The sequence below is a fragment of the Bactrocera neohumeralis genome, chromosome 4 (genome assembly GCF_024586455.1).
Source record: "Bactrocera neohumeralis isolate Rockhampton chromosome 4, APGP_CSIRO_Bneo_wtdbg2-racon-allhic-juicebox.fasta_v2, whole genome shotgun sequence".
NCBI classification, from domain to species: Eukaryota; Metazoa; Arthropoda; class Insecta; order Diptera; family Tephritidae; genus Bactrocera; species Bactrocera neohumeralis.
In genome coordinates, this window is record NC_065921.1 from 32463523 (window position 1) to 32482745 (window position 19223).

The 19223-nt window shown below is 32.2% G+C and overlaps 1 protein-coding gene across 11 annotated transcripts in view; it reads left to right on the plus strand.

Moving 5' to 3' along the window:
* The window catches only part of LOC126757233 (myosin heavy chain, non-muscle), a 39060-nt gene that overhangs the window by 15204 nt on the left and 4633 nt on the right, over positions 1-19223 (plus strand). For 9 of the 11 annotated variants that reach the window (XM_050470966.1, XM_050470965.1, XM_050470964.1 and 6 more), the window contains exons 4-10: positions 3256-3412; positions 9758-9879; positions 12904-12927; positions 13851-13874; positions 15233-15325; positions 15646-18385; positions 18599-18903. In XM_050470966.1, the coding sequence (XP_050326923.1) occupies positions 3256-3412; positions 9758-9879; positions 12904-12927; positions 13851-13874; positions 15233-15325; positions 15646-18385; positions 18599-18903 (3465 nt within the window). Of the gene's footprint in view, positions 1-3255; positions 3413-9757; positions 9880-12903; positions 12928-13850; positions 13875-14441; positions 14586-15232; positions 15326-15645; positions 18386-18598; positions 18904-19223 lie in introns of all 11 variants that reach the window. The other 2 variants (XM_050470974.1, XM_050470972.1) reach the window with 2 other exon arrangements.

The following is a 19223-nucleotide window of genomic DNA, read 5'->3' on the forward strand; positions in this document are numbered from 1 at the left end:
TGACCATATGTGTATATATCTAATAGTAAGATGTTTTTTGTATGCTTATTGGGATGACATATAATGTTAGTACGTAACAATCAAAACCATCGTGCTATTATTGACGAACAAATCTTTAACGGTAGTAGGTCTAGTTTAAAAGGAAAAGGCTGTAGTCGGCTATATAGACACAAATACTCATATGTACTTTTAAATAATAACTTTTTCGCAATCAATGAAAGAAAGGTAAATTTTTTCAAGATTGAATAGCTTTGTTAAATAATTAGGCACACTACGTATACGTAAAATTAGCATAAGTACACGAATTTACTCATATACATACATATATTTAGTATTAATAATTCGATAAATGTATCTAGGCGGTAAGTATATAATAAATATAATAAAAGATGAATAATTAACGTCTCGTGCGAAATGTGCGGTTGCTATGATTCAACATCGACGTGTTCGTCTGTTATTAATTGCTCGCATCTGTTTTGGTTTAAAAATTCAATTAATAAACTTTGCTAACATTACGATGATATACTCTCTCTGTTTTGGTTTATTAAATTTTCATATAATATTTCTGACTTGGTTGGAAAATAAATTTGTCCATAAACATTCAAACTCGTTTACCTTACTAATACCCTTTTCATTTTGATTTAGAAGATATTGTATGTTGTGTTATTTTGAGCTTTTTCCCATATTATTTTAAATAATGTTCCAATTAGTTTGGCCTATTTTCACTGTAATAAATACATAAATATTCTTATAAGACGAATTGTTTTGCTACTTGATTGAAAACTTTGCATTTCGGCATTGTTGTGTTTCATACCAAAAGCGGTGAATTAGCAAATGAAATCAGATCGAGGTGCCGTGTTTAATTGTCAAGTAAGCGAGTTGCTGATTTGTTGAGTCGTTAATTTCGTCGCTATCTCCGGCTATAATTGCTGAGCTTTGGCCGACCACCTTTTGCCTTCAATGTGTTTTCTTGATTCATTGCATTTTAAGTCAATGCACGTACACTATCTCATCCATTCAATATAAAATTGCTGTCGCGTTACATTTCATTTGAAAATGCAAGAAATGTGCATAACTGGTACATAAATACGTATGTACATGCCATATAGTATATATGTACATTCAATTAAACATTGCCGACTTTTAACATGTATTGTTTTGAATAAATAATTTTCAACAAATCATTTACCACCACATTATTTTAAGTCGTTTTGAAATTTCTCAGTTAAGTGATGTCCACGGCACACACAACTTTTATAAATGTAATTTAGTTTATTCGATTCAAATTTGTAAATTCCTATTTATGTTAAAGAGATGTAATAATGAAAACCAAAAGTATATTGAATTCAGCTTAAATATTTAATATATCATTTAGGTATGTCTGATTTTAGTAGAAGTAAGTAATGTAGGCCAATATTGATACATATGTACATAGATGCACATGCACTCCCATATGTGGCATATAACAAAAAAGGAAATAAATTTAGTATACTTGTATATATTATATTATAGTTATAGAATATTTATACATACATTTTTTTCAAAATAAATTGTTACATGTATAAATATTATGGTGTCATACTGTTTACAAAGTCAGCCCCTTTAGGAAAGCAATGGTTGTTGCCGAAATAAGTAGGTTGAATATCTAAATTTTTTTAATTAGTGTATAACATGGAAATAATAAGGTAAATGACGTTGTAGCCGTATCCGAATTTTTGTATAATGTATGTGGTAGTAATAGTTTAACTAATTTTTAGAATAATCTGTATTGGGAAATTATTAACCTCAAATCTTAATGATGCATATTAACAACAATCAGCGTTTATTTAGCCGATCCGAAAGTATCACAAATGGATAAAGTAAAAGCAATTCTTCTAATTCCTTATTATTATATTAAATTAATAAAAATCACAAGTAAGATTTGCAAAGATTAAAAAACATTGATAAAGCGAAAATAAGTTGACAAAGTAATTCCTACTTATTTAAATAGTTTTATGGGTTATTTGTTTTAACTCCGTAGGTCTAATATTTTCTTAAATAATAAAATATTTACTTACCAAAACATTCCGTAAAGTATAATTTAATTTATTCAAATAATTAAAACAATCGCCTTTAGGCGAAATGAAAATGAAATCATTTAAGTAATTAAATTAAAGTAGTTGCATAATAATGCTGTTGTGGTGCTATGCAGCTATTATGATGTCGTTATCTTGGAAATACTTTGAAATTCCTAATGGATGTTTATTTATTCGTTTTACAGAACAAGCTTTTAAAAAGTTCTCAATTGTTTATTTGTAATTATTAACTGTGTTTCAGAATTTCGATTTTAATACTTTTCATCAATTTCACTGGTCTCCAGTGGTTTTTTTTTTTTTTGATATAAGATTGATTTTGGATATACCACAGTTTTATCAATGGTTTTATAAGTTTTGCTCAACACAAACCTTCCAAGCTTCAATTTCCAGAACATTCATAACCTTGAAAACTTCTGTATCTTTCTTGAATCGCCGTTTTTTTAGGACTAGCAAATAGTGAACTTTTCAACTTTTCCCAAGCTTCGAAAATTTTCTACAAATGTAATTGAGACAATATTCTTCCACGTCTAACGCTTTGATAAATTGTTTTATATTTCCTAACTTGATCACGTATTGAATCACTGGGTTTATTTTGAGAAAAAAACTTTGGTGTAGACGTTCACCGTATTATTAACATCTATTGGTAGACTGCACTGATATCTAGGTATTTGGCGACATTATTTTTTCTGTGTAGTCCATCCGAATTACTTTTAAAATGAAAACGAACTTTTCATCGAGTAAAATACGTTATTTTGTAGACGGCAATTCCAAAACCTTAAAATCTTCGCATAATTTTTCCGGTATGAGAGTAAGGCAGTACATATGTATGTAACTTAACAATATTAGATTGTTTTAACTCCATGCGTTGTTGGTATACGAATGTTTACTTAAAAACGCACAAAAGTTTTTTTTTTGCTTAACTGAAGAAATAATATCCCGTACATATGTATGTATGTGTTTGTGAGCAAGAGTTTAAAATAAATAAATATATAATATAAGAAATTGTGATAAGGTTTCCTTTTAAAACACTTACTGTAACATTTATCTATCGTACATATGCATAAATTTATTCGTTTTTTACTTAACTTAAGTTAATCATGTTTCTTCCTTTTTTCCTTATTCTTATTCGTTTCCTTTATCTTGAATATTATTAATTTTTATCATATATTTTCTTTTACAGACTTACTCGGGCCTATTCTGTGTTGTTGTGAACCCTTACAAAAAATTGCCAATCTATACCGAGAAGATAATGGAACGGTATAAGGGTATAAAAAGGCATGAAGTGCCTCCCCATGTTTTTGCAATAACCGACACCGCCTATAGATCTATGCTACAAGGTAAACCATTCCAAATAATTTGATGAAAAAATATCAATAAATATTAGAGAGCAAAGGTCAAAGGTCAACAGAGGTCAGCTCAGTATTTCCTTTCTTTTATTAATAATGTAGTGAGGAGCTAAAGGAATTGCTTTACATACGTAAGTGTGGAAAAAGCTTAAGGGAAAATTATGATCTTCTCAAAAAACTTAAGGGGCTATACAATTTCAAAAAATATTTTTTTTTTTTTTTTTTTTTGCTTTTTCGATAGTTCATATTCAAAAATATCCTTTTGAATGGCAGCGTTCTAAAGAGCGATCGCTCGTAGGGTTAAAGCGGATAGTTGATTTCAACTTTAATCGCTTATTTCTCGAAACGACATTTTTCAAAATTGCTGACATCATAACTCAACGAGAAATTGACCAATCGACTTCAAATTGAAATTGAGTATTCTTGAATATATTTACTATACAATGACCTACGATTTTTTTGATTGGTTGAAAATTGTCAATTTGGCATGAAAAAAACGACGTTTTTTTCGGAACTACGCCATTTTGTTAATTTTTGATAATTTCAAATAATCGTGGGTCATTGTATAGGAAATACATTCAACTTTAATAACCTTTTTGAATTTTTTTGTATCAGCTACTCATACGGCCGGAATCATGTCAGCAGTTGGGGAACTTTTTTTTGACAACCGAAGACAGCTTATTACTCTGTTACTTTTCAATATTTTTGTAATAGCAATCGCGTTTCCGAATCATCTACTTCTTTTTCTTAATTGGCGAACCATCTACATTTGATGAAAATTATGCCAAGGAAAATAGTAATATCGACCAGATCAATATATAAACTTATTTACGACGATATCCACATAAAAGCCTAATGTCGGGCAACTAGGTCATCTTCAATCTTTAGTTCGAGTAGCGTTATCAATACCAACAAAAATTGTGCGTGCTGCTATTGATCAATGGCCGAATCATTTGAGGGTTTTTGTGAAAGCAAAAGATGGCCATTTCGAATAAAATTTCTACTTTGCATTATTAAATAAAATCAACTTTATTAAAAAATTAATTATAGTTGGCTAGCCATGCTTCGACAAAACTTAAGTGCTCCACTAATATTCTTGATGCCATAATGTGGCATTTGTTACGGCTCACTAAAGCTGTGTCATCCGCAAAAGTTGAAGTCAATTCATTATTAGCTGTTGGAAGATCTGCTGTATATATGATGTTTAGACTTGGACCTATAATGCTGTCCTGTGGTACACCAGTCCTTATCCTGCAATCCCCCACTTTATATCTTCTATATAGTATATGTATGTATTAATATATAAAATTGTTTGGATTCCGATCCTCTTGTTGACATTTTATACCTTAAGGAATTTCCCTGGCTTTGATTGCTGCAAGTTGCAAGGGTATACAATTTTCGGTTGCACCCGCACTTATTCCTTCATTACTTGATGTACATAATTGAATTGAGTTTATATTGATTGAAACAATTACTGAGCATAATTTTTGGATGTTATAGTCTGGGAATGCTTTCTGCTTCTGGTTTGGGGTCACTTCATCGTATAAATGGCACCATTCATCGGTAAGTCGAGAGGAACTTTTTATTTTAACCCCATAGAAAATTTATGGTAAATCACACAAAAAAGATTGTTGATCGCTGAAATGTGGCAAATGCTTATCTGTTTTTCATTGAGAAATATACCCCAAACGATAGTGGATAATCTTATAGCTTCAATATCGCGGCGATGCAAATCACTTATTGAATGTAATGGGTTTGCCACAAAATACTAAGACTTTCTTCTTATTTTCAATAAAAATAATACAATTGTTTTGTCTAAAAGATTTTTATCAATTCTTGGAACCAGTCTCATAAATATTAATGTCGACATATAAAACGAGAGATAGATATTGGTATATACATACATACATATGTGTATATAAATGATGAGCATGACCAAAAAGTTGAAAAAAAGCTGTGACTTGAGTAAAAATGATGATGAAACTAACGTCTTAAAAGTTCGTATTAATCAGAAATCGCCAATCATCAACGAAAACCTATAAAGTGCCGTAACTATGGACTAAATTAAGATATAAAACTATAATTTGGTACAGGGGATCGTAGTAGCAAGGGGCACTAGTGGGCAAAATTTTTGTGATGAAGTGGCCACGTCCTCTAATAAGTTTAATGTACATATCTCCTAAATCACTTAAGCTACAACAACCAAATTTGCTGAGTACAAATCTTATAAGAACTTCTACCGACAGTGTGAAAATGGATGAACCCGATGATAACCCCGCTCACTCCCCATATAACAGTACTACTAAAAGCGCGATAAATTAATAATTAAATACGCCAGAGACATTAAATGTTACCACCAAGATGGTATAAGAGAGCTTTATGGGAGCCGGTGTAAAAATTGGACGATGGGCATGGCACAGCCTACTTTTCGGTGAAATCCCAAACCTCGGGACCCGACCAACCGATTTCCACAAAAATTTGTTACCTTGCATTTTTCTTACATTCTTATGTCAAATTGCACATATACAAGTAGCACAATTTAAAATTCCACTTGATTCACAGTACACAAATCAAGAAGCAATTATTATAACGAGATACAACTTTGCACGAATAATGTCTTTAGTGCCACCTTATGACCAAAAATTCTTTAAATCCAATAAAAACTATACAAGCCCCTAGGTACCGAATATTTAAACCCTCGATACCTACATACATATAAGTATGTATGTATTTTGATCGAAAATGTTGATCAATATGTGATATGTATAACTGAAATGAAGGGATAATCCTTTTCTTATAATGATATGTGTGTTTACACCTTAAAGCATTTCCCTGGCTTTGATTCTTGCAAGTTGTTGTGTTCGGTTGCACCCGCCGTAACCCTTTCTTACTTGTTTTGTTTACATTAAACAAATAAAAAGTTTATTTTTAATAAAGGGGTTTAGTTTAGCCTAGAAAACTTCCAATATTTGAAATAAAATTAAAATAGTTGGTATCCGGCAATCACGGGCGGTGTAATCGGCAGTATTTTCATTATCATATTTCAGTTGCAAATGTTTTGTCCGATAATGTTCATGAATGTATAAATAAATCCTTTCACGAATTTACCAACGTTCATAAACTCTGACATCATCGCACCAAATGTGTATATATGTTCATACATATGTATATGACTTCTATTCCTGAAAAGAAGTTACATATATTAAAAGATTAGTTGTGGTGGAAATTATTTATTACATAAACCGTTATTTGAAAACATACCCTGCAAGACAGCTATCGGTTAAGTCATCAGCTAATTATTCAACACCACTACCAGATATTTCTGTTAAAGTTTCCAAGAGTTTCTTAAGGCCCAATTGACAATTCTAACCAAAATTCTTGTGTAAGTGAGATCGTTCATCTTTCACCTACACAAAGGCCTCATGAATAGCACGGTGTGTATGTGTTGGTTTCCGCGTTAATTTTTTCAATGCATTGGAGGTTCGTAGCCGTGGCTTGCTGGACAGCTACTTAATATTGTTATTGTAGAGGAATAAATAAACAAGACGTTGTCATACTATTTTAAAAGAATTACTATTTCAGTGATACGATACGATATCTTTGCTTGAAGTATTCGTTTTAGATAAAGCCCTAAGCTCCATTTGCTTTGCACTAGTTCATGTATGCTTTTTTCGGAGAATTGTTCATGCAATGTTTTCATATACATATGTACTTATATGACGAATGTTCGGCAAAAAACACAAGAGTGACTCCTATTTAAGTATGTTGGTATGTTTGGGTATACATACATACATATTATTTACTTGTGTATATGCCGCATGTACATACATACATACTATATACTTAAGTAACCCGCAATTTTGATAAGTATACTTAGTGTTTTACAAAAAAGGCATTCGATGGTCATATTGAACATTTTTAAGCGTAAATTTATGAATCACACGGTGACAAATCAGTTGGAGGCACCGAGCCGGTTAGCTATCTTTATTTGCACTTGGATTTTTATATTCAGATGTTTTTCGTATGTAAATTCAAACGCAACTGCTGAAACTGGTTTTTGGTTAAACATTCGAAACCTTTGATAGCAAAGTGGCCTGAGTAAAAGAAAGAAATCGATTTCTTTCTGCTACTTAAATTCCTCAAATGATTCACAACACTGAACGGTTATGGTAGAAACAACCGTTTATTCGGTCATCATATTACATATGTACATACATACTTATTTATATCACATGTGTATGTATGTATGTATTAAGGAATTGCAAAGAAAAACTATAATTAAATTCCTTAATCCACCATAGTGTTTAATACAAAATCTAATCGTGAAAAGTTTCAAATATCAAATACCACCCATATAGTATACTTACGAACGGGCATTTCCATCAAGTCAGACGTCGTGACAATAGCAAGCATTTTAACCAAAAAATTATTCATTAAAATGTAGTTTAATTTTGACAGTAGGATTTTTAAATAACTCTTTGCTATTCTTGTATATAGTGTTATGGTTGATTTTGCAACAATTTTTCAAGATAATTGCAGAGCACGAAAAAAAACTGGAGTTGGTTTTTACGATGAATGATTCAAACGCGGATTTCACCAAATTCTGGGGCAATTTTCATATGTTACTGATATTAGACCGTTCGGCATTGATGTCTTGAAAATTGGTATGATTTATTCCTAAAAGTAATTTCAAGATTTTTTAATTAAATATTTACCACAGTCGAACGGGGTATTTTTTCCGTCATAATATTTATTTATATGATAACAAAGGACTTTCTAATACATTTTTTTGTTCCTTGTGTCCTTACAAAGATTTTATTCAGAGCAAAAGTTAATGCATAATATGGTTTTATGGGTTAACAGGTTTAAAAAAAAAAAGTGTAATTGAAATGCCGAAATGAGAAAAGTAGCACCTGCGTGACTTGGCCTTCGTATATCCGGAGATAGGTTATGAATAAATTTACATACCCTTGTAGACAATAAAAGCGTTCCACCTAACATAATTGAAATAAGATCACTTAGAAATTTGTTTATAAAGTTACAATATTAGGACCATTTTTATTTGTTTGGCCACATAATGTATTTACAGGAAATAGCCAGTTTTATAAGGAGTAGTTTTATATAAAGAATAACCAATTAATTTAAAAAAAATTAACAAAAATGTACATTTATGATTAATTAAAAGAAAGCAATGTTCACAACAAAATTCTCAATAGGCTCTTCTAGTAACGATTCGTGCCTTCTTTAGCCTCAAAATTTGCCTTCATTTTTGAAGGCATGGAACTCGCTAGGACCTCAATTGGTTTCCTTGTAACGCGACCATACCAGTTCTAAAATCTTTATCAATTGATTTTTATTTGTTGACTTGTAGCAACTTTATACTTCACTATGTACCATAAGTGCTCAGTAGGGCTTAAATCGGGCGAGTTTCCAGGCCAATCTAAGCGTTGAATCCATAGATAGCTAAATGTATTGACCAAGTAAACCTTAAAATTCGAGCTGAATAAGATCATGTACCCCAATATTATATAGAAGTTTTATACATGATTTGCTCTTAATCTAAACTTAGCCATTTTGCACAATGGCTTGGCGCTGAGCCATCCTGAAAAGCATTATCCGTATCAGTTGCGGGGAATAAACAATTGTTGACCACTCCATCAACAAGGTATATACATAAGTTCTAAAACATGGTAAGAAAAGGAGGAAAACTTAATTTTCTTTACAACACAATTATCCTGGAACCTGGAAATTAAATTTGCTTTCGTTAATTCACATGACCTGTTGTCAATTGAATAGCTAGATACAACCAATTCTAGGTGCTATTTGCTGAGAAGATCAAGATGAAGAATCTAATGCCAAAATGGGAGTTTTTAGGTCACCCATTAATTTCTTCTGATTATTTGGCATTTTGCACAACTTTTGAAATATACAACCAAAACGCGGCTATGACTGAACAGTGTTGAATCCAATTTGATAGAAAATAATTCATTTCTCAGTGCCTACTAGATCTATGTAGTAAACATTTTCTCAAATTTACAGTTAAACTATATAGTAAGATAAAGATAGGAAAATGAAGTGGAAAAGTAGATTTAATGGAGCTGCCTCCCACAATCCGCACCAGGCGGTGGTGGGTTTTTACATTACATATACATTTTCAATACTCAATTTTCAACTATTGCTTAAATATAATTTTAGTTTTGGAACGTTAATGTTCTCAAAATTTGTAATGGAGTATAATGAATTTATTCGTAACAATTAAATATATACATACATATTTCTTACAGGTACCGCCCATTTCTTAATGTTTATTAAATAATCTTTTATATAATTTTGTAGATCGTGAAGACCAATCGATTTTATGTACTGGTGAATCTGGTGCTGGTAAAACCGAAAATACAAAAAAAGTGATACAGTATTTGGCTTATGTAGCGGCTTCAAAACCAAAAGGCTCGGGAGCGGTAAGTCTATAAATTTGAATGATCGAGTTCTAAATACTGCATTTGACACTTAAGTGGATTAATTATGAATGTATAATATGTATGTAAAAAAAACTTTTCTTTTCCCAAACCCTTCTTAAATAAAAAAATATAAATTTCGAAAGCGTCATTTAAGTTTTCATTATTTGAACTTAAACATTTTGCCAATTGATTGTTTACATGTACATATGTATACATATAAGCAAATTTTTATGATACATGTATGTATGTGTATCTACATACTTAAGTATGTATGTAAAATGCCATGTGGTGTACTACATGCATATACATACATATAAGTATGTATAATAGTATATGTACGTTTATGAGTAATGAAATTGTATTCATTATTATGATTATCAGAAAAAACGAGTAAAAGCAAACATTAACTTATTATGCTAAAAAATTATCTGAAGTGAAATGATTAAAAACCTTTTCGTTGGCAATTCAGAGCGAAAATACTTATGTGGTGACTCATCAGTTCAGTAAATAAACAAAGAAACAGAAATATCCGTAAAAGTAAAAAAGACGAAAGACAGTTGAAAACAAACCACGAATCAAAAAGTAAAAAATAAATAAAATCGAATGTACAAATGAAGAATGGGGCAGAGTGTGCAGGGCTATATGGCGTAATGTTAATAAAGAAATGGTGCACAGGCTGAGATCGCGCTCTTTGAATAGAATATCTAGCTCTCAAACGTGTTGCAACCTCGACTGCGGCTTTTAGCTCCATTTAAGGTGAACCGTGTCATCTAATATGGAATGCTAAAGTCCTAAGTTTATACAAATATTGAAAAGTATATTTATGCATGTACAAACTTACACAAATATATGTATGTACAAAAATATGCAATTAGTCGGTATATATGTATGTATGTATGTATACAGCTAAATGCAAAATGGAAGCATGAATTTGTGATTAGCGAAAATTCATACATACTGAGGACTGGGTTCCATATCTTTAAACATTTAAAAAATGTTGAGAGAAACGATATTTCATTTTTTAACCCTTTTATAAATATAAACGCTGTGCTTTCAAAATAAAATAAAGAGCAATGATGTTTTATGATATAAGTATGTAGGAGCCACATTTTAAAATTTCGGCTATTCCACTTATGCTGGTGCGTTATGTACATATGTGTGTAGATACTTCTTCCAACTGTCCACCATTGATAAATTTGCTACATCAATTGGATCGATTCAAATGAGATATAGGAACGTGAAATCATATGCTTTGACGAAGTGTTAAAGTAGAAATTGAAAACAGCAGCACTTTAAAGTAAAAGTTTTGCCGCATGCTCATTTGTATAGATATGTATGTATATATTATAAATATGTACATACATATGTATGTATGTATGTATCTCAATCAAGTGCATGCGCTTACATATATTCGATCATGACATTGTTGCTATTTTTATTTTTTGCCCGTATGAAATAGAAATACAACCGAATAAGTATTAATCACTTCCAATAAACGTATTTAAACATAATTACACATTACATATATGTATATAAATATGTATGTATACAGTTTGATATATACGTTTGGTTTATATCTAAACTTATTTTATACGATTTTGTACAAATATGGAATTTGGCATGTTTTCGAGCGGAGAAGTTTCCTTTTAAGGCAACCAAAATTTCGTTAAGAAATTCTTCTAAAGATTTTGAAGTAATTAAATTGATTCCATAAATGCTAGCGTGTGCACAAGTGTGCCAACATATACATACATTCATATACTTATTATTTACATATGTACATACATTTGTAATAAAGTCAAATGGGTTTTGATATGTGTACATCGAAATGATCATACATGTACATAAATGAATATGTATGTACATATGCCTATCTGTCTATTGATTACCATATAAGGATTAAATTATTTTAACTTTGAAAATATGCTTTATTGGCTTATTGGCTGCTGTCGTTGTCACCGTCGGAAACGTATGTTCACTTTGGTTGTTCTTATTGTTTCGAACACGTCTGTATGACAACCTAGAGCGTTGTGTGTGTGACTACCAACCTATGGATTGCCGGATCAAATCCGACCTGGTAAAATTCTAAAAAATTATGACTTTTTAAAACCATACGCCGATGTGCATGCCGTGTCAAACCTCTTCATTTACACTCGATTCTCTATTTTAAAGTGAAGCTCTGCAAATTTTTTTGAATATATGTATATCTTGTTTAAAATCGGCTATAGCAGTGTAATTTTATAAACATACATTTGGGGTACTCACAACGAGTCAAAAATCGTAAAATAATCGTCGTAAAATCATAAAATCATAAATTTTTATACTAGTTTAAAAAACTTGTTGTTGGATTGTATACTAAAATAAGTTTACGCAAATACAACTCTGAACGCTATGTTTTCGGATCGTTATAACTTATAACTTAATGAGACTATGTGAAACCCCTAATTGTATATGTGCATACATATGTAATAATAGATACAATGATATTACGTCGAAGTACAGAAATAACTAAATATGTATTTTAAAATAAAACTATTACCAGAATATTAGGTGTTTAATATGAATATTAAAATAGTTTTTTCTTGTTAAACACATAAGTATGTAAAAGTTATTAGGACTTAATTTTATATTTAATTTGTGATATTTTTTATATTTTTATTTCATGTTTTCTCTTCAACTGCTCTACTTACTACCCACTACCACTACTATGTTGTATAATTGATTGGTTTGATGTCTACTATTCGAACACTTTATGCGCCGATTTTATTTAAATGAATAATCAAAATAATGTAAATATTGAAAAAATAATAAAATCGCATCAAAATGGAAAATATATATTTGAAAATAAATTATTACACCCACACACTGCAATCTACTATTAACGTTTGTACACCTTTATTCACCAACAAATAATAACTTTAAAACGATACCACAATCACTAACACCACGAAATGTCCAAACAACCGACCGATTACCAACAATCAACCCAAACAAATAATTACCTCAACAATTTCTGCCAAAAAGGGACCTCATCCGGCTTTGATTATTGTAAGTATCTGCAACCAACCCATTTTTCCCATATCACTAAGAGCTATTATTATTCTGATTCTGCGTTATTGTTCTTATAATTCTCTTTTATTTCGTTATAATTATTTATGCTTTCATTTAACATAATCCTTAAGGTTTTAGTTTGGAAACAACTTAATGTTACTTGTGCTAAAAGTTGTTAATAACTGTATATATGTTAGGTAGAGATAACTAATGACTTATTTTTTTACAAAATTTCCTGTGTTGGCGCATTTTGTTACTTATATTTATATATTTGTTTGGTTCCGTTTTCAATCCTGCGCTCTGACCTAAATAATCGGCGTGTTTCATATTTCAATATTTTATTACATGCAAATTTTGTATGCAACTTACATACATATACATACATATATATATATATGTATTTTTAAAGAGCGGCTGCTCAAAATATTAACCTTTGAGCATTGTGAAGATACTATTTCGGGTTTTTACAAACATACAATAGGACAATACTATATATAAAATGTATCCGTTCCCGCGACAGTCAGATCTACGTAATTGGAACTCTTGATCGCTATTTATTAAATTAAAAAAGCGTTTATTGCTTTTCATTAAAATTGTTTAATAAAATCCCTTAGGATTCAGAATTCTCTCGAAAGTCGTTACATTATACTTCATTGGTTTTCTTTGTTAAAATTGACGATGATTTTAAGCCCTCATTTCTTCTTTAAGTTGTTGCGATTTTCGATTTTTTTTGGTCAGAATGCATTTATAATATTTTACCCAAATCAATAATAATTAATTATTCTAACATATTGATGACGACTATTGTTATTTTCGCTATATGCTATGCTATTTAACGCTTTTACCATTTCGGCGTTCATCGAATCCACTAAATGATTCGTCCCGATAAAATCACGTGTACAACTAAATATGAATTTTAGAGTAATAATGCGGAAACGTTTGCGGTAAAGTACCATAATGCCATAAGATTTGCCTATATCATTTTTACTTGAGTAAGCTTTTTTATGACTATCCAAGATTGAGAATGTAATTTTGTAAAATGTATTTATTTTATTTGGCTTTTTGGTAGCTACAGTTTGATGCCAATGTGTTGTTATTTATTATTGTTGTTATAGGTGCACTGTTTTTCTTTAGGCTACAACAGATTATATATATTTCGTACAATATAATATTCATATTCATGATCAACTCCTAACTGAACCGTCTTTATTACGGTGTCCTCTAAATATTGTTTATTATACTGAAAAGCCCAGTTGTACTCTGCAAAATTTCATCCATAAATATTACTACGTCCACGTCCTTAACATAAAACGAAAGTCTTTAATAAATGGAGCACTCCTATAATATTTTTTATTAAACAAATAGAAAGGCAGAATGTAATTAAACAAATGCAATTCACATTACACTATCCTGAACAAGACAGACATACTCGTACTTACTTTTCGAACTCCACTTTTTAATTGGCATTGAATATATTCATGAAATTAAAGCCAATTATTCCAATTTTACAGAATTTGCAAGTTAATGCGAAGAAAAGTTATAAAATCAAATGTCATGTTCATGGTGTATCAGATTCTGTTTGTATTAAGAATGAAACTCGAAAAGAAGTTCCCAAGTTGAAAGAAAATATTGGATGCCGATGTATGATGTCGAAGGTATTTTCGTAGTTGTTATATCAATACATCTGTTGCAAGTAGACCATTATGGTAGTTTTGTGCTGATTTATATAAATATGTAAATACAAAGCACTCATACGGATATTATACACTTATGTAAGCACCTACATATGCATATGTACATATGTAAGTACACAAATATTTCAGGATGGTTTTGTAAAAATTATAGTTCCATTTTTAATTGAATCTTCATATTTAATACTAAATATTTTGTTCTTTTTTAATTGTGATAAGTAGTTTGTTTCTCTGCAAATGTACAACGAGAACACCCAAAAACTGTAGTTAACATTAGATAATTTTTATATGCACGGTTCAGTGAATGTTTATTTTTTGAATAATTATATTGAAGACATGCATGGACGTATCAGATATGTCACAAAATAACGAAGAAAACTAATTTTGGAGATTTAAGCTTTTGTCCATACCATATTCCCAAATGAGGGAGGACAAGGAATATTTACACGCCGACATACTTAAATTCATCCATTCAAGTCATCAATATAATTTTTATTTTTCAATATATTGCCTTAATTTTATAAATAGTTTATATTCGAAAGATCGTCAAGTAATTTGGTCTGACTTAATTATCGTAAATAATAAACTAATGAAAATGATTTATTACACAGGGTGAACTGGAACAACAACTTTTGCAAGCTAATCCCATTTTGGAAGCTTTTGGAAATGCGAAGACTGTAAAAAACGACAATTCATCTCGTTTTGTAAGTATCGATTTAAAAAATAAAACATAATTGTACTACTGAAACTTGTATATATGAAAGGACTTAAATATTAATTATCAATATCAACATTTTTTTATTTAATTTGCTCGAACTAAATAATTGATCAAAATTAAAAATATGTATATCGTAGAGGACGAAACAATCGTTTTTCGGTTGCTAATTAATTCGTAGGCAGGTTGACCACCACTTATTAATTCTGGACAATTTTTATTATATTTGTCTATTTTTATTATTATTATTATTTTTTAATTATAAAAATTGTTATGCAGTTTTAATGACTTTTTGTTTACCATATTTAGGGTAAATTTATACGTATAAACTTCGATGCGTCGGGTTACATTTCGGGTGCGAATATTGAAACTTACCTGTTGGAAAAATCTCGTGCAATTCGCCAAGCGAAGGATGAACGAACTTTCCACATATTTTATCAATTACTTGCCGGTGCATCGCCGGAACAACGAGAAAAGTTCATACTCGACGATATCAAATCATATCCGTTTCTTTCAAATGGAAGCCTACCTGTGCCTGGTGTGGATGATTTTGCTGAATTTCAGGCAACAGTTAAGTCTATGAACATCATGGGAATGACCAGCGAAGACTTCAATTCTATATTCCGCATAGTTAGTGCTGTACTGTTATTTGGGTGTATGAAATTCCGACAAGAGCGTAATAATGATCAAGCAACGCTTCCAGATAACACTGTGGCTCAAAAGATTGCTCATTTACTTGGTTTAAGTGTAACCGATATGACAAGAGCCTTCCTAACACCCCGTATTAAGGTGGGCCGTGATTTCGTTACAAAAGCGCAAACGAAAGAGCAAGTAGAATTTGCTGTGGAAGCTATTGCCAAAGCCTGCTACGAACGTATGTTCAAATGGTTGGTAAACCGTATTAACCGGTCGTTGGATCGTACCAAACGCCAGGGTGCATCTTTTATAGGTATACTTGATATGGCTGGTTTCGAGATATTCGAATTGAATTCATTCGAACAGCTTTGCATTAATTATACCAATGAAAAATTGCAACAACTCTTCAATCACACGATGTTCATTTTGGAACAGGAGGAATATCAACGGGAGGGTATTGAATGGAAATTTATTGACTTTGGATTAGATCTGCAACCAACGATTGATTTAATTGATAAACCTGGCGGTATAATGGCATTATTGGACGAAGAATGTTGGTTTCCAAAGGCCACAGACAAAACGTTTGTTGACAAACTTGTATCAGCACATTCCATGCATCCGAAATTCTTGAAAACAGATTTTCGAGGCATAGCTGACTTTGCTATTGTTCACTATGCTGGCAAGGTTGATTACTCGGCTGCCAAATGGCTAATGAAGAATATGGATCCGTTGAATGAAAATATTGTTTCGCTGTTGCAAGCATCGCAGGATCCTTTTGTTGTGAATATTTGGAAGGACGCTGAAATTGTGGGTATGGCTCAACAAGCATTAACCGACACTCAATTTGGTGCCCGCACCCGTAAGGGAATGTTCCGAACTGTATCACATTTGTACAAAGAACAACTTGCCAAACTAATGGATACCTTACGAAATACAAATCCAAACTTTGTCCGTTGCATTATTCCAAATCATGAAAAGCGTGCTGGCAAAATAGATGCGCCTTTGGTTTTAGATCAGTTACGCTGCAATGGTGTATTGGAAGGTATTCGTATTTGTCGTCAGGGCTTCCCCAATCGCATTCCCTTCCAAGAGTTCCGGCAACGCTATGAGCTACTTACGCCGAACGTTATACCCAAAGGCTTTATGGACGGGAAGAAAGCATGCGAGAAAATGATTCAAGCTTTAGAATTGGACACGAACCTGTTTAGGGTTGGTCAATCGAAAATCTTTTTCCGAGCAGGCGTATTGGCTCATCTGGAAGAAGAACGTGATTACAAGATCACCGATTTAATTGTGAACTTCCAAGCGTTCTGTCGTGGCTATCTAGCACGTCGCAATTACCAAAAACGTCTACAGCAGTTAAACGCAATTCGTATAATACAACGAAATTGTGCCGCATATCTGAAGTTACGCAACTGGCAGTGGTGGCGCCTGTACACAAAAGTGAAGCCCTTGTTAGAAGTAACTAAACAAGAGGAAAAACTAGTACAAAAAGAAGATGAGCTTAAACAGGTGCGTGAAAAACTAGATGTTTTGGCGAAAAGCACACAGGAGTATGAACGTAAATATCAACAAGCTCTGGAGGAAAAGACCACATTAGCTGAACAATTACAAGCTGAAATTGAACTTTGTGCTGAAGCAGAAGAGTCACGTTCCCGTTTGATGGCTCGCAAGCAAGAGTTAGAGGATATGATGCAAGAATTGGAAGCGCGTATTGAAGAGGAAGAAGAAAGGTCACTTGCACTCGGAGCAGAGAAGAAGAAGTTAGAGCTGAATATTCAAGATCTCGAAGAACAATTGGAAGAAGAAGAGGCGGCTCGGCAGAAATTACAACTAGAAAAGGTACAGTTAGACGCTAAAATCAAGAAGTACGAAGAAGATTTGGCTGTTACTGATGATCAAAATCAGAAGTTGTTAAAAGAGAAGAAAATACTAGAGGAACGTGCCAATGACCTTTCTCAAACATTGGCGGAGGAAGAGGAGAAAGCAAAGCACTTAAGTAAATTAAAAGCTAAGCATGAAGCTACAATAGCTGAATTAGAAGAACGATTACATAAAGACCAGCAACAGCGGCAAGAATCCGATCGTTCCAAGCGTAAGATTGAAACCGAAGTGGCCGACTTGAAAGAGCAATTAAATGAGCGTCGTATTCAAGTGGAGGATATGCAAACGCAATTGGTGAAACGTGAAGAGGAGTTGACGCAAACCCTAATGCGTATCGACGAGGAATCTGCAGCGAAAGCCACTGCGCAAAAGGCGCAGCGCGAATTAGAATCACAATTGGCGGAAATTCAGGAAGACTTGGAAGCCGAAAAGGCTGCAAGAGCGAAGGCAGAGAAAATACGCCGAGATTTAGGCGAGGAGCTGGAGGCACTGAAAAACGAACTTCTAGATTCTTTGGATACAACAGCTGGTGAGTAAACAAAATCTCTTATAACGAATGAGGCACAAGGTACCTTTGAAATTTTGATCAATAAAAGCTGTTCACATAACTATTTGTTCTAAAATAGAAATATTTAAGGTATTTATTTTTATATGCATATATGTACATATACGTATATTTTCTGAATATATTTTTTAATTATACAATTGAATTGAATGTCGTGCTTTTCTTTCCCACTTGTAGCTCAACAAGAGTTACGTTCAAAGCGGGAACAAGAACTGGCCACTCTGAAGAAATCACTAGAAGATGAGGCAGTCAACCATGAATCCTTTTTATCTGAAATGCGGCACAAACATTCACAAGAACTGAATGCTATTAATGATCAATTAGAAAACCTGCGCAAAGCAAAAGCAGTGCTGGAAAAATCGAAGGGCACTTTAGAGGCGGAAAATGCAGATTTGGCTACCGAATTGCGTAGCGTTAATAGTTCACGTCAAGAAAATGATCGCCGAAGAAAACAAGCGGAATCGCAAATTGCTGAACTTCAGGTATAACATTTGAATTTGTATGTGTATATTTAGGCCATATATGTATATAGTATGAGTATATACGAGGTGTGCTAAAAAAATCTCGGGCATTTTAGTTTTATGAAGCAAAATATTTATTCATACGTCTGTTTTAATGTGAACGCCATCCAAATAATCCCCATTCGAAATTAAGCACTTATGCCATTTCTCAAACCCGATTTTTGGAGAAGCCTTTAGTTTCTCTTTATTTTAGGAAATAGGTCACACAGAGCCATGTCTGGTGAATATGGAGACTGGTGCATAGTCACTGTATTGTTTTTGGCCAAAAATTTACGACCAAA